This window comes from Diabrotica virgifera, chromosome 4, assembly GCF_917563875.1.
Source record: "Diabrotica virgifera virgifera chromosome 4, PGI_DIABVI_V3a".
Classification (NCBI taxonomy): domain Eukaryota; kingdom Metazoa; phylum Arthropoda; class Insecta; order Coleoptera; family Chrysomelidae; genus Diabrotica; species Diabrotica virgifera.
In genome coordinates, this window is record NC_065446.1 from 118,456,143 (window position 1) to 118,477,849 (window position 21,707).

At 32.9% G+C, this 21,707-nt stretch overlaps 1 protein-coding gene across 1 annotated transcript in view; it reads right to left on the bottom strand.

Annotated features, from left to right (window-relative positions):
- Positions 1–21,707, bottom strand: part of LOC126883136 (serine/threonine-protein kinase pakF-like) — a 123,604-nt gene that overhangs the window by 17,726 nt on the left and 84,171 nt on the right. The window contains exons 4-5 of the mRNA XM_050648389.1: positions 13,414–13,485; positions 5,118–5,359 (exon numbers count right to left, since the gene is read on the bottom strand). Of these exons, the coding sequence (XP_050504346.1) occupies positions 5,118–5,359; positions 13,414–13,485 (314 nt within the window). The remainder of the gene's footprint in view (positions 1–5,117; positions 5,360–13,413; positions 13,486–21,707) is intronic.

The following is a 21,707-nucleotide window of genomic DNA, read 5'->3' on the forward strand; positions in this document are numbered from 1 at the left end:
GAACTCGGGCTCCACTGTGGAACTTTTTCTCCACGTAAGTCTCTATGGCTGATTTTCTGTTCCTACTAATTGTGTTTATAAGATAAATAAAGCACAAATCCACTCATGGATGTATTGATAGCATATTATTCTTCGACACAAGACAGCTTAAGATCTTCGCAGAGCATACGAGGCATGAAATGAACAGAAAAACCGTCCGTTTTTGCCAACCAGATGACAGATACGTTTCTTTTCAGCTCAAGTTTCACAAGTTCTTCCTGATCATTGGTAAACCATAAAATAAGTATAAATAGGCCAATCAAGTTAGGTTTTTACTAGACATAACGGAAAAGACGAGGTTTGACAGTTGAAATGTGTAGTATGAGATATTACAAAAAGACTACCATCTTGGGATTCATCAATTTTTTAGTGGAACATTTTTTAAATAAACAATCAAAACGTCAAACTTAGTTTTTTGCTCATAACTTAAAAACTTGTTTATTTAGAAATTTGACGTCCACAGGTAACTTTTTCAGAAAAAAAAGATACATCCAATGAGATACGCTAAATGAAAATCGGTTAATAAACAAAAAAGTTATTGCAAAACGGAAGACAAAATTACTGTTTTTGAATATTGTTAATAACAATTTTATTGTTCATTAGAATATGTTTTAATATACCTAAACTTGAGGGCATTATGGTGTTTGAATGGTGTGCAAAAAATGGTCCAGATCTGTTAAATAGTTTTCGCAAAATTGAATTTGTTTATAAAATTTTTTGAAAAACGAACTAATTTCTGAGTCTGGTCCAGTTAATATGGCTGAATGTATCTCAATAATCCGGGGCTCATTTCCTTCGTTAAGATGTATACTAACAGCCTATGAAAAAAAAAGTAAAAAAAAATTACATGTACGTACACAAAATTATTTGTTAATAAATAGCAGTTTTTAAGCTTATAAACAATTACAATAATTTCGTAGAAATTAGATCAAATTAAATGGCAATAAAAAATACGGAAAGTTGGTTAAAATACACAACTTAAAAAAAAAATAGGTCCTACGACCCTTGGGGTCTGAGATAGCCCCTTTTTTTGAAAAAATCACTGTTACGTTAATTAACAACACTAAGATCTGAAATTAACCAATATTTTATAAGAAAAGTCAAAGTTTTTAATAAAGTTTTTAGCAAGAAAAAATGTTAAAAATTGTTTAAACAGTAGTGTTATAAACAAAAAGTATTTTGCGTTCCGACTAAAGTAAAAAATAGCGGGCGTAGTCGACTGACTGAATAGTGGGCGCGGTTGGCGACCGGCAGCAACTCCTAAAATTACGTTATACCGACCACAAAAATCAACTTTAAAGTGAATAACAAATTTTCGTCATTCCTTATGTTTTCGAGGTCTCCGAATCCGAATATGGAGTTTATTTTTTTCTAGAATTAGTGGAACATGTTCAAAAATCAAATTTTATGCAAAAATGCGATAAATCAATTTTGATGATTTTTCAATTTTAACTCACTGTATTTTTGGTCGCTGTAAATATTTCCTTTTGAAAATTTTACTGTGTTGTCTTTGAAGCATTTAGATAACAATGAGATTTGTCCAAAATGATTAAACACATTAAAAGACAAGTTGTTAATTTTTAAACATTTTGTCGTCAGATTTCGTTAGTTTCGTGTTTACTTAAAAAAGTTGAGTGACAAACTTTTTAGTTTATAATTTTAACTAACACAGAAATAAAATATAATTCATGAAGAAGTTTTCCAAAAAATATTAATTTAAAATATGCAATAGGAAAAATGTTATGTGACTTTATAGACGAGCGGCACACCCCAAAAAAAGCTTATTTCTCGAGACACTGATACTAATTTTGGTTATACTTTATATTTTTGATGGTGCTGAAAACGAAAATTAGGGTTGTTTTGAATTTTACTTGGGGGAACATTATCAAAATCGCAACTTTACCCTAAAAATAAAAAAAAATCACGTTTTTTTGCGTTTAACTTGCTACAATTCTGTTCCATTGTAATATTTTTTTCTGAAATTTTTATAGTATATATTTCTCACCTTTCTGAAGACAATGGGACCTGCTTCAATATTTCTGTCTAGCCATAAAGAATGTTATAAATTGTTTGAAGTAAAAGGTGCCGATTCTTGAATTTCAAAGTTTAATCGCAAAAGTTGAGTGACAAAATTTGAAATTTATCTGTTTAATTAATTTTATGTCAAAATCTAGAGTACAGAGAACAAAATGTTTTATAGCAAAAAAGTGGTGCAACTTTTAATTTTAAGAAAAACGTGATTTCATTTAATTTTATTTTTAGGGTAAAATTGCGATTTTGACAATGTTTCCCCATGTAAAATTGAAAATAAAACTTATTTTTGTTTTCAGCACCATCAAAAATATAAAGTAAGACCAAAATTAGCCATTCACCACACCGCGGTTGATATCTCGAGAAATGAGCGTTTTTTTGGAGAGTACCACTCGTCTATAAGGTCGCGTAACTTTTTTTCTGTTGCATATTTTGACTTGAAATTTTCCAGAAAACTTCTTCAGGACCTATGTTTTAATGCTGCGTTGATTAAAATTATAAACTAAACAGTTTGTCACCCAACTTTTATAAGTAAACATAAAACTAATGAAAAAATTGTTTAAACAATTTTCCAGCCGCGGTAGCTCTTGGTACCTTCTGGATTTGTTGTAAGGAACTTTTTTTGAGTAAGTTTGTGCAAAAAATACGAATCGGAATAATTTACCTAACGGGGTCGACGATACAGGACTACACATGGATTCAAAATAGAGAAGAAAAAATGGCCTATACCTACCAATCGGGTTCTACTGTACCAAGTTTACTATTTTATTTTTTTATCTATGGTACCACAATAAAATAATAACGTTTATCTTATTTTGATTGCAAAATTATCCAAAACAAAGCAGCTAATGGGATGTATAAACCTTTTTTGAAGTAGCCTTTTTATTGTTATTTTTTAAATTTATTTATTTAAAATATAATTTTACTAAATAAATGTGCAACATAATATTTATAAAATTCAAGTTTCTACCAAAATATATAAATATAATATTAAGCTTCAAATCCGGTATACTGTCAATGTTAAAAATGGGCTGCAACGGTCTAGCGCTAGCGAATGGTAGTCCGTGAATTTATTCTCATTCGGCTACGCCCATTATTTTTTTTTTTACTTTAGTCACAACGCAAAATATTCTTTGTTAATAACACTACTGTTTAAACAATTTTTAACATTTTTTCTTGCTAAAAACTTTGTTAAAAACTTTGACTTTTCTTATAAAAGATTGGTTAATTTCAGATTTTAGTGTTGTTAATTTAACGTAACAGTGATTTTTTCAAAAAAAGGTGCTATCTTAGACCCCAAGGGTCGTAGGACCTAAATTTTTTTTTAGAAGTTGTGTATTTTAATGAACTTTCCGTATTTTTTATTGCCATTTAATTTGATCTAATTTCTACGAAATTATTGAAATTGTTTATAAGCTTAAAAACTGCTATTTATTAACAAATAATTTTGTGTACGTACATGTAATTTTTTTTTCTTTTTTTTTTTTCATAGGCTATTAGTCTACATCTTAACGAAGGAAATGAGCCCCGGATTATTGAGATACATTCAGCCATATTAACTGGACCAGCCTCAGAACTTAGCTCGTTTTTCAAAAAATTTTATAAACAAATTCAATTTTGCAAAAACTATTTAACAGATCTGGACCATTTTTTGCACACCATTCAAACACCATAATGCCCTCAAGTTTAGGTATATTTAAACATATTTTAATAAACAATAAAATTGTTATTAACAATATTCAAAAACAGTGATTTTGTCGTCCGTTTGTCAATAACTTTTTTGTTTATTAACCGATTTTGATTTAGCTTATCTCATTCGATGTATCTTTTTTCTGAAAAAGTTACCTGTGGACTCAAATTTCTAAATAAACAAGTTTTTTAGTTATGAGCAAAAAACTAAGTTTGACGTTTTGATTGTTTATTTAAAAAATGTTCCACTAAAAAAATGATGAATCCCAAGATGGTAGCCTTTTTATAATATATCATACTACACATTTCAACTGTCAAACCTCGTCTTTTCAATTATGTCGAAAAACGGCTTATTTTTTACTAACTTGATTGGTCTAAAAAGACTGGTGAGAGTCGCATTGCAAAGAAATATCTATAAACAGAAAAATAAATAATGAACTTTTAGACTAAGAGCCGCTATAGGTGAAATTTGGTAATCCTTTTAGGCACGATAAGACCCTATAACTTAAATAGTAGAACCTAAAGGAAAACGTATGAACACTGTGCCGTCACTTTTTAGTGGCACATGCGTCGACAGTGGCGCATCAAACTTTCCACTTATGGACGGGATAAATAAATTAAAAGGTACCCTTCCTCACTCCCAGAATTATTTTGTTTTCATTTTTTAAGTTCTATGTGATTAACAAATAAGACTCAGCGTAATTTTAACTCACCACCCCCTTCCCCCTTTCCCCACTTAGTGGTTCCAATCAATTTTAAAATTTCAAAAAATTCACACACATAATTAAGACTTTTGCAAAACACGTATATTTTTTATAGACACCTAGGTTGAGTGTACATAACCTCAAAAAAATGTTTAATTTTAATTTTGGAAAAAAGCGTATAACTTGTTTTTGGGTATGGCTGCAGGTCTAATTTTTTTTTAACCCGGGAACAGTCGCGCTCTTTTCTGTCACGCAATCGGTCGCGCGTCATAGAACTTAAAAAAATGAAAAAAAAATTAATTCTGGGAGTGAGGAAGGGTACCTTTTAATTTATTTATCACGTCCATAAGTGGAAAGTTTGATGCGCCACTGTCGACGCATGTGCCACTAAAAAATGACGGCACAGTGTTCATACGTTTTCTTTTAGGTTCTACTATTTAAGTCATAGGGTCTTATCGTGCCTAAAATGATTAGCAAATTTCACCAATAGCGGCTCTTAGTCTATATTACTCCATCGCACAATGAAGTGAAAGTACTTCGTTCGACTTATTATAACATTTCCGACCTCTACATAGGACAGGGGTCAGAAAAAGAAAAGCACACTTAGTCAAAACAAAATTCCCTAAAAAAATAAACAGGAACTAACATACATACCTTCTCATTTAATCCTTCTGCTAATTCAGCAAATTTCAGATAGTCTAACATAATTACTTTATTCTTTGGGTCATAACCCAATAACTCTATTATGTTGGTATGCTTAAGATGAGCCAGCACGGCAGCTTCATTTTGTATATATTTATAATTCCACGGATTAACCTTAACAACCGCTCCTCGTTTAACATTATTTTTGGAAATTACTCCCTTCATTATCTTTGTTTCTCCAAAGTAATTTATGTCTGAAACATTTTGTTACATGTAAGTATATTATTAGTTTTGTTATTAAATACCTAAAACTGAAAGTTACTTTTTTGGCATTAGCCGAGAACGGCAGTTCTCGCCAGTGGCGCACAACCCTCCTATATGCGACACTATATATACACGAAATTTTCGATTTTCTGACTAAATTGAAAAATGGACCAAATCCCATCTTAAAGTTTAGGAAAAGATTCGTCCATCCATATGTCAACCATCCATTTTAGTCCAAGGGTGTGGATTTTACGGCCCTTCGTATTTAGGGTCTGCTATTAAGTTCAAAAGTTATCCTGCTATTATTAGTCATATACAGTCGGAAAAATGAAAGTTTGCCCATGAACGATCACATAAATTACTTATTTTGCATTTGCTGTCTTTTTGTATAACAAACGTTTGTTATTTATAGAAAAAGCCAGCAAATACAAAATAAGTGATTGATGTGATCGTTCATGGGTAATCTTTCATTTTTCCGACTGTATGTATAGTTGCGTATGTGTAGTATATGTCGTCCAAATTATATGCTTCTACGTACTTCTACCGTTAAATACACAATAATTATTATAATTTGCACGAATCTGCCGCCCATAGGTACATGTGAAAATAAGTTATGCATGTATTAAATGGTAATTAACATAACTAAAAAGTTCAAAATATTTCCTAAAAAATATTTTTACACTCTTTTCAATGGCGCTATTACCTTTTTGAAAAATTTGTATATACAGGGTGAAAGAATTGAAAAAGAAACAGCATATTTTTACATAAAAAAACCAGTAAAAACACAGCTTCTGGTAAACCGATTCTGCCGGTTCAAAAAAATCTGACGTCTCGTTCAAAAGTTATCGTGCTTTTAGTCACATAGGTATAGTCGCCATTTTGAATGATTGCTATTTTTGTAAAAGGAACAAAAACTGAGATGGCCTCATATCTAAATTTGAACCTTTATATGTGTAGTATTGTCATCATCATCAGTAGCTCGACAACCCTTTTTGGGTCCTAGCTTGTTCTAGGATTTTCCGCCATTCTGTTCTGTTCCTTGCTTTGTTCTTCCAGTGGGTAATCTCAAGTGTTTTCAGATCTTGTTCCACTTGTTCCATGTATCTAAGTTTGGGTCTTCCCTTTGACCTTCTCCCTACTGGTGTTTGCTTCATTATATATTTTGGTGTTTCGGTCTCCAACATTCGTTCAACATGGCCCATCCAGCGCAGACGTCCGATCTTTATGGATGTTATGACGTCGGGTTCGTTGTATGCTGCGTATAGTTCAAAATTATATCTTCTGCGCCATACGTCATTTTCTTTCACCCCCTGATATATGTGTCTAAGGATTTTTCATTCAAACGTACCTAATAAGTTCTCATCGCTTTTCGACAGTGTCCATGTCTCTGATCCATATATAAGGACCGGTTTTATCACGGTTTTGTATATTTTGCATTTGGTTTTCTCGTGATGTTGTTAGTATTATGTGTTCCAAATTATATGCTTCTACCATTAAATGCACAATAATTCTTATAATATTTGCACGAATCTGCCGCATATAGGTACATGTGAAGATACATTATGCATTTATTAAATTTTAATTAATATAACTAACCAGTTCGAAATATTTCCCAAAAAATATTTATACGCTCTTTTCAACGGCGGTATTAACTTTTTAAAAAATAATTCATACAGGGTGAAAGAATTGAAAAAAAAACAACATATTTTTACATAAAAACCAGGGAAAACACAAATTCTGGTAAACCGATTCTTCCGGTTCAAGACCTCGATCTTGTACATCAAAAAAGAACCTATATATCAAATTTGGTTGAAATCTGACGTCTTGTTACTGTTGTCTGACGTGCAAAAGTTATCGTGCTATTAGTCACATATGTATAAAGTCGCCATTTTGAATGCCCGCCATTTTTGTAAAGGCAAAATCTGAGATGGTCTCATATCTAAATTTGAACCTTTATATGTGTAGTATACGTGGTCCAAATTATATACTTCTATCATTAAATGCACAATTATTGTTTCACATATCGGCTGCACTACAGCTCTTTCGGATTTTATTTAATTGGGTTAATACCTTCAATTGGGAAAAATTTTATGCATATTATTATCGATCACGAATTTTTCTCTGAAAATTTAGTGCAGAAAGTTAATTTGTTGTTTAAGTAACGTTTATTTTCAATGAATCGGTTGAGGAAGAAATATTATTTTGCCACACACTAAACACCACTAAGACATTTTCGATTCCTTAGATAGTTTTATTCGCGATTGGTCTAAATGTGTCGGGTTTATAATCGATGGAAGTGAGGAATGGGTCGCGAATATGAACAAACATCAGAAGGTGGGTCGCTAGACATAAAAGGTTGGAAACCACTGTCTTAAGGAACAAAAGGCACATGGTTTCAACTTGCGCTTTTACCCTGGGGTAGATGCCATCCCTTCTCGAGGTTGAAAATTATTTTATTAACCCCACAAACCAATAGAGGGACAAATTCTAAGCAAAATTATATCATGTTATTAAAATAAATTTAACATTTTCTAAATTATTAAAGATCAAAAAATTTAATTTTTTTTGAAAAAATGCATCTTTTACAGGGACTTTTCCTAACTAACTTAAAAACGATAACTTTTTACAAAAAAGTTATTATTATCAAAATTGATGCTAATAAAAAATCGAATAAATTTCTTACTTGAAAAACCTTTTACTATTAATTCAAAGCGAGTTATAGGTAATGGAATGTAAATTTTCTTCGGCGACAACTCAAATCTAGGGATTCCAGCTTAAATAAAGGGAAAACGATGTATTTTATGACATATACCTAGTTACTACTTACTAACCACTTGCTAAAGTAGGTACTCAGAAATGTCTATCAAATGAGCTCAAAAAGAAGTTGATAATTTAATCTAATAATTGTCGAGATATTATATTTGTTTATAAGCCAAAAAATGTTTATAATTTAAAGTTTTAAAACATTCCCGGGGCCGCTCAAATGATCAAATTTCAATTCTGTAAAGTACGTTAGATAGGTATAGCGCCTTTTTATACGAAAATCATAATTATTATGGCTATTTATTGCGACCATAAACTGTTAATTAACAATTTAATTGTGCTAAATGCTAAACTATTCGTTCAATTTTCACCAGCTTCTGGAAATACAATCTATACTTTCGTCGAAATAGATCGGGAAAAAAATTCCTGTATGCAGAATTAAATTACGGTGAATTTTTATTTGGGTGTTTTTGGTGTAAAGTTAAAATCTTTATTGAAAACAACAATTGAACATTGAACAAACATTGAAAAATTGGAACATATTGGTAACAATTGAAAAAAACACGATTTCGGAGCGCTAAGTTGTTTATAAAAAAAATAGCACACTATCTGCTGACTTTTCATACCTATACAGGGTGAGGCAGATAAAGGGCCTATTAGAAATATCTTGAGAACTAAAGGTAAGCGAATCGTGAAAATTGGAATACAGGGGTTTTGAGGTATAAGCTATTTAATGAAAATATTTTGGTCTCTTTGCTACTTCCAGTTATACCGGAAGTTGATTGTAACTTCGTTTTTTTTAATGGGACACCCTGTATATTATTACATTTTTGGATTCTGCTCGATGTCTTCTTTCTTAAAATATGAGGTTTTGTAATATTATACAGGGTAGTTTAAAAGATAATTACGGTTTTTTATAAATTTTGTAGCAAACTTCACACCCTGTAGAATTGTACTGATCTGATATTAAAAACTCCATTTATGTTCAAATGATTTTTAATATAGTCTATTATTATTAAGAATTAATAATATAGCGAAATGTTTAATTTTAGTTTACAGGGTTGGTCGAAACTCGGAATGAGTATTTTCTGAGTTTTCTTAAATGGAACACCTTGTATTTTTGTATTGTAATGAAATGATATTTTATAGTACTTTTTTAATTCTTAAACATTCCCTATACCTAACTGCTTTAATTTGTAAGTTATTCGTAGTTCTTTAAGCCAAACGTTAATTGCAACAAAAACTACGTGAATAACGATCTAAACGATCAGCAACCGTTGCCAACCATCAGACGCATGCGCAGTTACCAGTTAGCGCTGCGCAGTTACCAGTTAGCGCTGCGCAGTTACCAGTTAGAGATCGTAGACTTCGAACACGCATGCGTCTGATAGTTGGAAACGGTTGCTGATCGTTCTACGAACAGTCCTAAAAGGTCTGTTCGTAGAACTAAAAGGTCTGTTCGTAGAACGATCAGCAACCGTTTCCAACTATCAGACGCATGCGTGTTCGAAGTCTACGATCTCTAACTGGTAACTGCGGAGCGCTAACTGGTAACTGCGCATGCGTTTGATGGTTGGCAACGGTTGCTGATCGTTTGGATCGTACTACGAACAAACTTTGCCGTGAAAATATTCAATCATAAATAATTTTTTGAAAATAAACACATATTAATCTCGATTGACGCTTAATTTATTAATACTGGTTGATATATCAAAATACCTACATAGTTCAGATTGTTGGTGTGTTTAATATTAAAAAAAACATAGGTACAATATTCTATCTAGTTGGCTATGACTTTGACACTAAATATGCTTAAACATTTGCTTTGCTTAAACATTCTACTATTTTTGCAATGCCAGTTGCTTTGCTACCATTACTAATATGAATTTTTCTACTGAGGAACTAATTCAGATGTTTTTTGTTCTAGGAGAGTACAGTAGAGCCCCGATTATCCGGGTGCGGATTATCTGTGCTGCGGATTATCCGTGCTATAATTTTCTATTACTCAAGTTGCATTTTTGAGGTTTTATCAAAATAGCGTCATCGTAAATCACTTGACGGAAACTCTATATGACGAAAGAGAGACTCATAATGAAAGATTTATTTTTTTGTTATTTTTTATGGTAGGTACATATGTATGTGTATACATACATATGTATTATACATAAGAAACATGTTCGGATTATCCGTGCTTTTCAATTATCCGTGCCACCCTTAGGTCCCGAGGAGCACGGATAATCGGGGTTCTACTGTACATATTAGTGACGTAACGAATGTCATTTTTTTAACATTCGCGAATACGAATGCGAATGCGAATATCTGCTACTGACATTCGCGAATGCGGATGCGAATGTCCAGTTTTTTTTAATTTGTTTCTATTTTTGTAATGTTTCCTAAATTATTAATGAAAAGTTAATTGATATTTAGTGTAAATCAATCTGAATCTTAAGCTTTATTACATAATACCAAATAATAAAAAAAAAGTGAAGGCTGATAATGTGATTATACAAGGTTAAGTTCTATCTATCTATTGCCCTTCATTTGTCCAAAGTTGAACGTAGGCCTCCCCCTTACTTTTCCACTCTTCTCGGTTCAGTGCTAATGCTGTCGATCTGGTCACTGCGTATCTCTTTAGGTCATTCGACCATCTCGTCTGTGGTCTGCCTCTTCCTCTTTTGTAGTCCCAAGGTCTCCAGTGAGTTATCGCTTCATTCCATCTTCCGTCTCTTTGTCTGCTGTTGTGTCCTGTATATTTCCATTTGAGAGTAGCTGCATGTTTGAGGTTAAGTTACCTTTTCTTAATAAAAAAAGATGAGAAGTGAATAGATTTTGATTTTATTAACCTATTATTATCTTAAAATTATTTTTTTTTCTGGTTTTCATATTCGCAAAACATTCGTACAAATTTCGCGAATGCGGATGCGAATGCGAATATGCAAAAACATGCGAATATTCGCGAATGCGAATGCGAATACGAATATTCGTTACATCACTAGTACATATAACAAATAAAAATGTGCTACTAGCAATAAGAATTTATCATCAGAAATTCCATGATAGATGACAACCAAAAAGAGAAACTTTTCAAAATTTACTACAGCGATTTCAACGAACTGGGCATTTAGATTGCGAGAAATCTGATCAAACAAAAACTATTGTAAATGATTAAAATAAATTAAATGTTAGTGTCACCGAGAATCTGCATATTAATAAATTACTATGAACGTTCTCGTAATCTAAGTGTCTAGTACGTCGAAATTATTCTAGTAAACTTTGAAAAGTTTCTCTTCTTGGTTGTCGTCTGTCACGGAATTGCAGATGATAAATTCTTATTGCTATTAGTAGTACATTTTGATTATACTCTCCTACAACAAAAACTTTACTAATCAGTTCCTCATTACACAAATTTATATTAACCCTTAACTACAGACATCCCAATATTAGCACGTAATTACAGATCCCCGGTATTTTTTACCGGTAATTATAAAATGGAGTCAAAATATAAAGTTAATAATGAAAAACAAAAAAAATTTGCATTATGAGTTTTTATGGAGTCTCTAGATATGGTAAAAATGATAAAATGAGTGATTTTAATAATATAATACAAGATTTTTGAAGAATAATCTATTAAACCAGAATTTTGGTAACATTTTTGGTCTATTGAAACAAACGGCCATAAATGCTATGAACAAAAATTTAGACTTTTTTTCAACAAATAAACGTAATATAGGATCACAAAGGAAACATAAAATAGCATTTACAAAAATTTTTACATACATGAGAAAAAATCTGCAAGGTGTAAAATTATCACAAAATTAAATGGCAATTCCATTTTTGCAAAGTGGCCTCAAAATTTTTATCGTCAAATTTAATCTTCATTGAAAGTCCACGAGGACTTCCACAGTCCATTTCTTTACTTTTTTCCTAAAAACACAAAAAAATAATATAACCATTTCAGATTTACAAATATAGTACTCATATAAAAATACTTACCTACTTAAAACAGACATCCGGTAATTTTTACCGGTTAAGATTTTTGATGTATGCTAGAAAAGAAAATATTGACAATACACACTACACGCTTTGACTAGCATTGTTATACAAACTACTCGAGAGGTACAGAGACACATGAACTTGTAAGTCGTGAGGTTACCATGAAATCCACATTTTGGGAATGCCCGCCGGTAAAAAATACCGGATCTCTGTAGTTAAGGGTTAACAGGGCAACAGTAACAAAGCAACTAGAACTACAAAAATAATATAATGTCTAATGTTTAAGCAAGGATAGTGTCAAAGCAATAGCCAACTAGGTAGAATATGGTTTGTTTTTATTAATATCTTATGCACCAACAATGTTAACAACTTAGGCATTTTGGTATCTCATCCAATATTATTAAATTAAGGATCATTCTAGATTAACATCTATCATTTATTTTCAAAAAACTATTTATGATTAAATATTTTCACGGAAAATCTAATAAAATTTCAAGTAATTTTTGTTGTAAATAATGTTTGGCTTAAAGAACTACGAATAACTTACAAATTAAAGCAGTTAGGTATAGGGAATGCTTAAGAAATGAAAAAGTACTATAAAATATCATTTCATTACAATACAAAAATACGGGGTGTTCCTTAAGGAAAACTCAGAAAATACTCATTCCGAGTTTCGATCAACCCTGTATACTAAAATTAAACATTTCGCTATATTAACAATTTTTAATAATAATAGACTATATTAAAAATCTCCTGAACATAAATGGAGTTTTTGATATGAAATCAGTACAATCCTACAGGGTGTGAAGTTTGCTACAAAATTTATAAAAAACCGTCATTCTCTTTTAAACTACCTTGTATAATATTACAAAACCTTATATTTTAAGAAAGAAGACATCGAGAAGAATCGAAAAGTGTAAAAATATACAGTCTTATTTAAAAAAACGAAGTTATAATCAACTTCCGGTATGACCGGAAGTAGCAAAGAGACCAAAATATTTTCATTAAATAGTTCATACCTCAAAACCGATGTATTCCAAGTTTCATGATTCTCTTACCTTTAGTTCTTGAGATATTTCTAATAGGCCCTTTATCTGCCTCACAATATATTATTAATATTAGAATTATAAGATTCGATTCTTTTCCGATAATCTGCCTAGACTACTAAAGTTTGTAAAAATTGTAGGTGATAGACATATAGTGTCGAGAGTATAATAAAAAGTATTATGGTTCTAAAAATACAATATGTTCTAAATAGAAAAATTTGCTTTAAAAAAATAATATTTACCTGTGTCCCAATATATTTCAACATCGTTTTCATCCACGAAATATGGAGCTATTGGTATATGTAACTCACAGTCTAAAATGAAACAATAAATAAACCTGTAGTAGTAAAGCAGTAAAACAAGAGAAAGAAAAGTAAAAATATTAAGGAACAAGAAAAAGTAAAAATGTTCCATCTTCGTAAGCTCTCGGCGGACTCGATTGGATGTCTCAGCATAGCAGGGTTGGCAGGTTTAAACCAACATGCTTAAAACCATGGTTTAAACCAAGGTTTAAACTAACTGGTTTTTTTTAAGAAAAACCAGGTTTTTTTAAGAAATAAAACTTGTTTTTTTTTAAACCTGGTTTTTTGTTGAGCCTCCAAAATGATATTTTTTAAGAAAAAAAACCTGGTTTTTTTATTGAGCCTCCAAACTGATATTTTTATTTAATGTTTTTAATACAGCTGCTGCAAATGAAGAAAATTAAGATAAATAAATTATATTTTTTACTTTAAAACTTAGTTATTTTGAATATTATTACGTTTGAAGATGTTTTTTTGTTATATTAACTTTTTGTGTGTGTAAATAAAAATCAAAGTTGTCTTTAATAATTTTTTTCATTGTTTATTACTATTATTTTATAAAACAATTTACTCATTTTTAAAATATTTAGACTTATTATACTTTGTATCAAATAAATCTGGTTTAAACCAAATAAACCTGGTTTAAACCAAAAAAATCCCGGTTTTTTTCGGTTTTTTTTTAAACTTCGGTATTTGCCAACCCTGCAGCATAAAAAACGAGGTTTCCATTGTTTAACGAAACTAATAAAAACTGTCACAATTCCTGTACAAGTTGTACTTATGAGAGAACTTATTCTCTAAACTCTAAGCTAATAATAAAATCGATACTTCGATCGACAATGCTGCAAGACCGTTTGGAACATCTAAAGCCGGCCACTCACGATACTGCGGTGTCGTTCGACAAGATCCTCGATGATATCAATTTCTGCAGTACTTACTGCATGCAGGCAGCAGACAGGCCAGTCTGTCTGCGGTCAAATTGTACAATTTCGTTGGATGCACGGTCATACACGATCAAAATTTTTGTCAATTAGTCGAATTCGACCAAAATTGAACGACGCAGCACTGTTGTGAGTGGCCGGCCCAACGGTACCTTTTGTTGAACTAGAACTTACTTGCTGTAAATCTAGATGAAGATTGCTTGCGTAGACGAATTTAAAAAATCGTACCAGTCCACCAAAGAATGGTATTGTAATGTGTTTTTATAAGAAATTTTTAATGCCTATATAAACTTTTAATGTATTTTTTATATACAGTCAAACCCGCTTATTGGAATAGCCTTCGTGCCAAGCAACAATATTCCTATAACCGGGATATTCTAATAACCGATCATTGATGGCTAGTAGAAATAAGTGTACCTACTGAGTATACCTACATAATAATAGCACATACTATATGTACCTACATTTACATACATATATTTATATGGGTTTAGGTCTTTTTATGTGAATAATACAGTAGTGTAACTTATTTTATTAAAAAATCAAATTACATTTTCTGTGCATGCATCCACTAATAAGCATGAAAAATCTTTAAGTTATACAAATTAGAAAAATTTACATTGAATTGGCCCTCCAGCAAACTTATTATATTACAAACGGTTAGGACTTGCCGAATTGGATGTAATATCCACAAAATCGAAAAAATCTTGATCTTTTGTCTCATCTTTCGCGTTAATATTGAGTTTAGTGGTTTCATCGTTTTGCTCCAAATCTTCAGTATCTTGAAAATCCGATAAATTATCCTCTAAAGAAACAACTCTTGAAAATTTTCGTCCTTTATCTTGTCGAATTCTGTGTTTTGATGAATTGGCAGGCAAAAAATGGATTTTTACATTATTCAAACTCACGTCAGCTTTATGGACAGTTTCTAATCTTGCCTGCCATTTTACCAATAAAATTTATAACTGCAAAAAAGTGGGTAGCTATAGTAATTTTTAGACAAGTAAAAAGTATTTTATGGCCTGTTGTATATTTCGGAAAAAGTTCCAACTGGTGCGTAATAAAGTATTTATTACCTGAAACACCTAATAAACCAGACCTAATTTTAATTTTTTTGGAAATTATGAATAACAATTTGTTCGTCTACTTGAAAAATATTCTATTAAGCGGTATTATTTCATAAAAACGTATTCCTATAAGCGGATAAATTTAAGGAGTACCTAAATGGAAACGTTTCGGGACCTCAAATGTCTATTCCTTAAACCGGGATATTCCTATATCCGGTACTCTAATAAGCGGGTTCGACTGTAAGTGACTATGACCGCCCATACAGTGCGCCATAATTTAGTATAAAAACAAACGTAACTCATTTCAATTTTAAATATTAAAATAAAACTATGTCGGGGGGAACGCGATTTTCAGCATTGGAACCCCTGAACCAGATAGGATGCGGACGGATTAAGATAAGATAAGATAATTTAGAAATGAGTGTCGACAACGATCCAAGCAATCTGTTTACCCAGGTACATAAGAAAATACAAAACGGGCGACGGTTAGGAAAATATTTCAACAATGCGTCTCAGATTACCCATCTGAATCGTTATCATTTTTGTACTCTAACATACAGAGTATGGTATAAAACAAAATGAAAAAAAAAGGTTTTGTCTTGAGTCTAATCGGGCCTTTGCCATCCCCCGACACGTGTTTCTAGGTTTACCCGTTATCAAGGAAGCTTTGCAAAAAGACCGATCTGAATCAAAAGGCCCGACTGCTCGGTATAAATAATGAAATATTTATACCGGAGTATGGTTAGAACGACCTCTAACGGGAAACGATTAAATGAGTGTCGAGAACGATCCAAGCAATCTGTTTAGCCATGTACAAAAGGGCAAACCTAGAAACACGTGTCGGGGGATGGCAAGGTACCCGATTTGAATCAAAACAAAACCGTTTATTTTCATTTTGTTTTATACACAGTTTTATATTATAGAGTACTGTCGTGTCTTTTGTATTTAAAAGACGTAAGTAATTGTAAAAACGTAATACTTAAGTTGGATTTATAGTTTGACGTAGCTTACACGTAGACGCAACGGAGACGGAAGAAACAGACTGGAGACGTAAGAAAATAATAAACCAATTTATAAATCGACGTAGCGGAATTTTTGCGCATGATTAGAAAGAGTAAACAATGACTTAATTCTAATTCAACAACATAGCCTATAAATTATACGAACAGTAAACAAACTTTGTGTTTATTTATACTTATACTATTATTTATTATAATATTTATCTGTTTTGTGTGTTACATGGATTAGGAAATAAACGAAGGTATGCTCCTTGGTGCCGCATGCCGTGGGATTTCCAACTATTTTGTTTCATTTCCTGGTCTTTAAAATGTTTATTGGATTTACCTATCGTATAATATGTGTGGATAACCCCGAATTAGGCTAATAAACAACTCATATTTATCTGAGATATTAAAATGACTCTATGATATATTTTTATTAAATTAATAACTTAGTATCCATTGTATTAACAAATAATTAACAAAATTCGAATATGTTGATAAACAACGTCTTTACAAAATTGATGAGGGCGTGTCCACTTTGGGCGACAACAAAATTTTTCATTTTGATTGGCCAGACGTAAGAAACGCACTGTAAAAGATGAAAGTTGGTGAACTCTTCCGTTCCGTTACGTTTCTCCTATAGTATTTTTACTACAAAAGCGATATTACGTAGATCAAAATTTTTGACGTAAGAGAACTGTCAAAACATTAGAATGTGACTTTTCATTATTGTCATGTTTATTATAAACATGGCAATAATAAAAAGTCACATTCTAATGTTTTGACAGTTCTCTTATGTCAAAAATTTTGACCAACGTAATATCGCTTTTGTAGTAAAAATACTATACGTTCCGTCAGGCCCCGCGGATAAGTAAGTAAGAAGATAAAGGCATAGAGCGCTTCACGCTGGCCTAGTTTTTGCATTCGATTAGGGTACCACATTGGAATCTTATTACCCAGGATTCCATTGTGAAGAGCATTTGGCTACGACAGTTGTGCCCCCATCGCGCATCAACGTACTATGGGGGAGAAAGGGATGGCCTGGGACATTGGAGCGAGGTGGGGTGATCCTTGTTTTAGACTCGGGTCAAAACACCTCGTTCCAATGAATTGTTACACCCGAATGTACTTTTTCGATAGGGTGGACATCTCCCACAGGTCAAGTTGAATCAAATTGCTTGCTTGCGTTCCGTCAGGCGCTTGCGTTCATTTATAAACACGAATACACAAAATTCGGTGTTGATCTTTTCCAGTGCGTCTCCATTGCGTCTACGTCTACGCTACGTCAAACTATAAATCCAACTTTAATGTAAAATACTTTATTTTGAAAAATTATACACGTGGTTTCATTTTGTATTATATTAAAAGTATATATCTGACAGCTGTCATTCAGCTGAAAGTCGTACCAACTTACATTCAAAACACCTCCTCCCTTGACCGTGAATTACAAAAGTTAACCAAAAGTAAAAGTACTTACAAATTCAATTTGGTAACAGGTTTTATTACTCTAGTGGAACGCCTTAAAATGGGTTCCTCAGTTTCAGTTTGAGCGCCAGATACACTATTGGAACTTTCCAAATTATTTGAAATTTCTGATTCATCGGTAATCACTTCGGTAGGTGGTGGTGAGACACTGTGCTCTGGAATTGATGCCTTCCTTGCAACCAAATTGTGAGTAATGGTATCCGGAATGTAACAGGTCGGATTATTTTGAGATGGAGTATATTTCCCAATTTGCCGTATTTGGTCTACATGACGTTTCCATGTTCTACCATCATCTAACTGAATTAAATAATGCAATAACTCTAATCTGAGTACAATAATGGCAAATTGCCATTTAGAATGAAAATAATCTCTCACGGAAACCCGAGTTCCTATATCAAAGTTTCTTAGACTCGTATCAGTATAGGTAACTCTATCACTACACGAAGGTTTAAGTAAATCCAATCTATTCCTTATTTATCTTGCTAACATAAGTTCTGAGGGACGTTTACCTGTAACTGTATTTGGGCTTCTGCGGTACTGCATAAGCAGCTTACATAATTCAAACTCCCTGTCATTTCCCTCACTTGGCATAGTCCTTAAAAAAATTTTCAGTATTTGGACATATCTCTCCCCCTGTCCATTAGTTGCAGGATGGTAGGGTGTAGTAAATTTTTGTGCAATTCCATTATCTTTCATAAAACTTCTAAATTCATGAGAGTCAAATTGTTTGCCATTGCCCGTAACAAAAACTTTAGGAATACCAAAAGTTGCAAAAATTTGTCGGCAAATTTTAATAGTAGTTTTTGTAGTAGTATTTTTTATAAAATGAATTTTAGGCCATTTGCTGAAGGAATCTACTAATATAAAATAATAACTTCCATTGAAAGGTCCAGCATAATCAGCATGCACTCTTTCAAAGCAAAATTTTGGTGGCTCCCATATATGAGAATTATCTTTAATTGGGTTGTTCTTGTGCTGATTGTCCTCTGAACAATTTTTACAAAGTGACTCAATATCCTGGTCTATGTGTGGCTACCAGCAATAACTACGAGCTAAAGATTTCATTCTGACTATTCCAAAATGTGCAGTATGTAATTCTGTCAAAATTTTATTTCTCAATTTAGTAGGTATAACTACTCTTTTAGTAGGTATAACCAGACTCATGAGCTGAAGAGAAGAATCGGTCTTGGGTGGGCAGCATTTGGAAAACTGAGAGAAACTTTTAAAAGTGAGTTACCCACATGTCTAAAGAGAAAGGTATTCGATCAGTGCGTCCTCCCAGTCTTGACGTACGGATCAGAAACACTTACCTTAACTAAAGCCTCGGCTACCAAACTAAGAGTCACGCAGAGAAGAATGGAGCGGTCAATGTTAGGAATAACTCTGCGAGACAAAATCAGAAACGAAGAAATCAGGAGAAGAACAAAGGTGACTGACGTCATCGAGAGGATAGCCAGGTTGAAGTGGAGATGGGCAGGACACGTAGCCAGAATGACAGATGGGCGATGGACGAAGAGGTTATTGGAATGAAGGCCAAGAGAAGACAAGAGAAGCGTCGGTCGACCGCCTACAAGATGGACTGACGACTTAAGAAAGGTAAATAAAAACTGGATGAGGGCGGCGCAGGATAGATGGGGTTGGAAACGAGGGGAGGAGGCCTATGTTCAGCAGTGGACTTTTGAGGCTGGATGATGAACTACTCTTTGTCCTCTCATAATAACATCAGATTGTAATGAAAATTCAGTTTGATTTATATTGAAGCTAAACCGTTTATCAACAGGTTTTCCTGTTTTTAGCCCAAAAAGTAATTTTTGTAAAGTATGATCATTTTTTGTATAAAAAGCTAGATCTCTATTTGTAGGCAAATTTTCAATTTGATTTATTTCAAAAATATCTGGTTCATCATGTGTGAAATTTTGTTCTGATTTTATAGGTAGACGTGAAAGTGCATCAGCATTGAGATAAGAATCTGTATTTTTGTAACGAATGTCATAATTCAAACCTTGTAAGAAAATTGCATAATGTTGAATTCTTGTTGCACTTAAAACTGGTAGGCTTTTATCAGGTGCAAAAATTTGAACTAACGGTTTATGATCAGTGAACAAAGTAAATTTCCTAGCACATAAATAATTGTAAAATTTTTTTACTCCAAAAATTATGCTGTAAGCTTCTTTGTCTATTTGTGAGTACCTTTGCTGTGTAGTAGTAAGAGTTTGAGAAGCAAACTGTAAGGGTCTCTCTGTACCATCTGGAAAAATATGTGAAAGTACTGCGCCTACCCCATAGGGTGATGCATCAGTTGCTAGGACCAATGGTAAGTTTGGGTCATACTGACATAAAATAGTTTGGGTCATAGTACAAAAATGATAACGATTCAGATGGGTAATCTGAGATGCATTGTTGGAATGTTTTCCTAAGCGTCGCCCGTTTGGTATTTTCGTACCTGGGCAAATAGATTGCTTGGATCATTGTTAACACTCATTTCATTGTTCCCCGATAGAGGTCGTTCTAACCATACTCCGGTATAAATATTTCATTATTTATACGGAGCGGTCGGGCGTTTCGATTCAGATCGGTCTTCTTGAAAAGCCTCCTTGATAACGGGTAAACCTAGAAACACGTGTCGGGGGATGACAAGAGACCCGATTTGAATCAAAACGGAACCGTTCATTTTCATTTTAAATAATTTAAATTTAGTATAATTTAATGAAACTTGTATACATAATTCTTCTTCAGCCTGTTTGCATCCACTCCTGGACAAAGGCCTCCCCATAAGATCTCCGCTCTTCTCTATTTAGTGCTATTTGGTTTCGGTTTCTCCCCACTTTTGCTTTGATGTCGTCTAGCCATCGTTTTTGTGGGCTTTCTCTACTACGACTGTGCTCGTGTGCACCTTCGTTGTTTTGCCTTGCCACGTGCACTATCCAGTTCCATTTCATGTGCGCAATTCTCCCAATTACATCTGCCACCTTCGTGCTGCTTCGTACATCCTAATTTCGTATATGTTCTCGGCGATACTCTTAACATAGTTCGTTCGATGTCTCTCTGTGTTGTTCTTAACCCATTGGCTGATAACTCTGTGTCACGATTTCCATTCCATATGTCATAACTGGTAGAATGTTTGAGTACCCTTTTTCTTGATATTTATTGGTATCTTTTTTTTTTCAATACAACACTGAGCCTTCCTACAGCTGCGCTTCATTCGCATTCTTCTAATTATCTCTGCCGATTGATTCTGTTCGCCTAGTTTGTTCGTGTGACCTATACCTACTATTCGACACTAGATCTCACTTCCATCGAAGTCGATTGTAATATTTTAATATGTAATCCCTTGAGTTTTATTTAAATTCATTTTTAAAAGGATTTTCGCAGATTCTTTTTTAAGCTCCTTTAGCATGTAGATTAGTTCCTCTGCATTGTTGCTTATGAGTACTATGTCATCGGCAAATCTTAGATGACTTAAGAAACTGCCATCAGTTTTATTTCCGCTTTGTTTCCAATTTAACTTCTTGAAAACATCTTCTAATGTAAGAGAAAATAATTTTGTACCTCTCCTTTCTTATTTTGCTTGTTGTTAGACCGTTTGCTAGATTTGTTTGCTTAGTTGCATTGTCGACGTATTTTAGTAGCATTCTATATCTGGAATCAATCCTTGCTCGATGGGTTTTGAGACCAGACATGGTATATTGGACTTACAACATGGTGGTAAAACCCACAATCACATATGCATCAGTGGTATG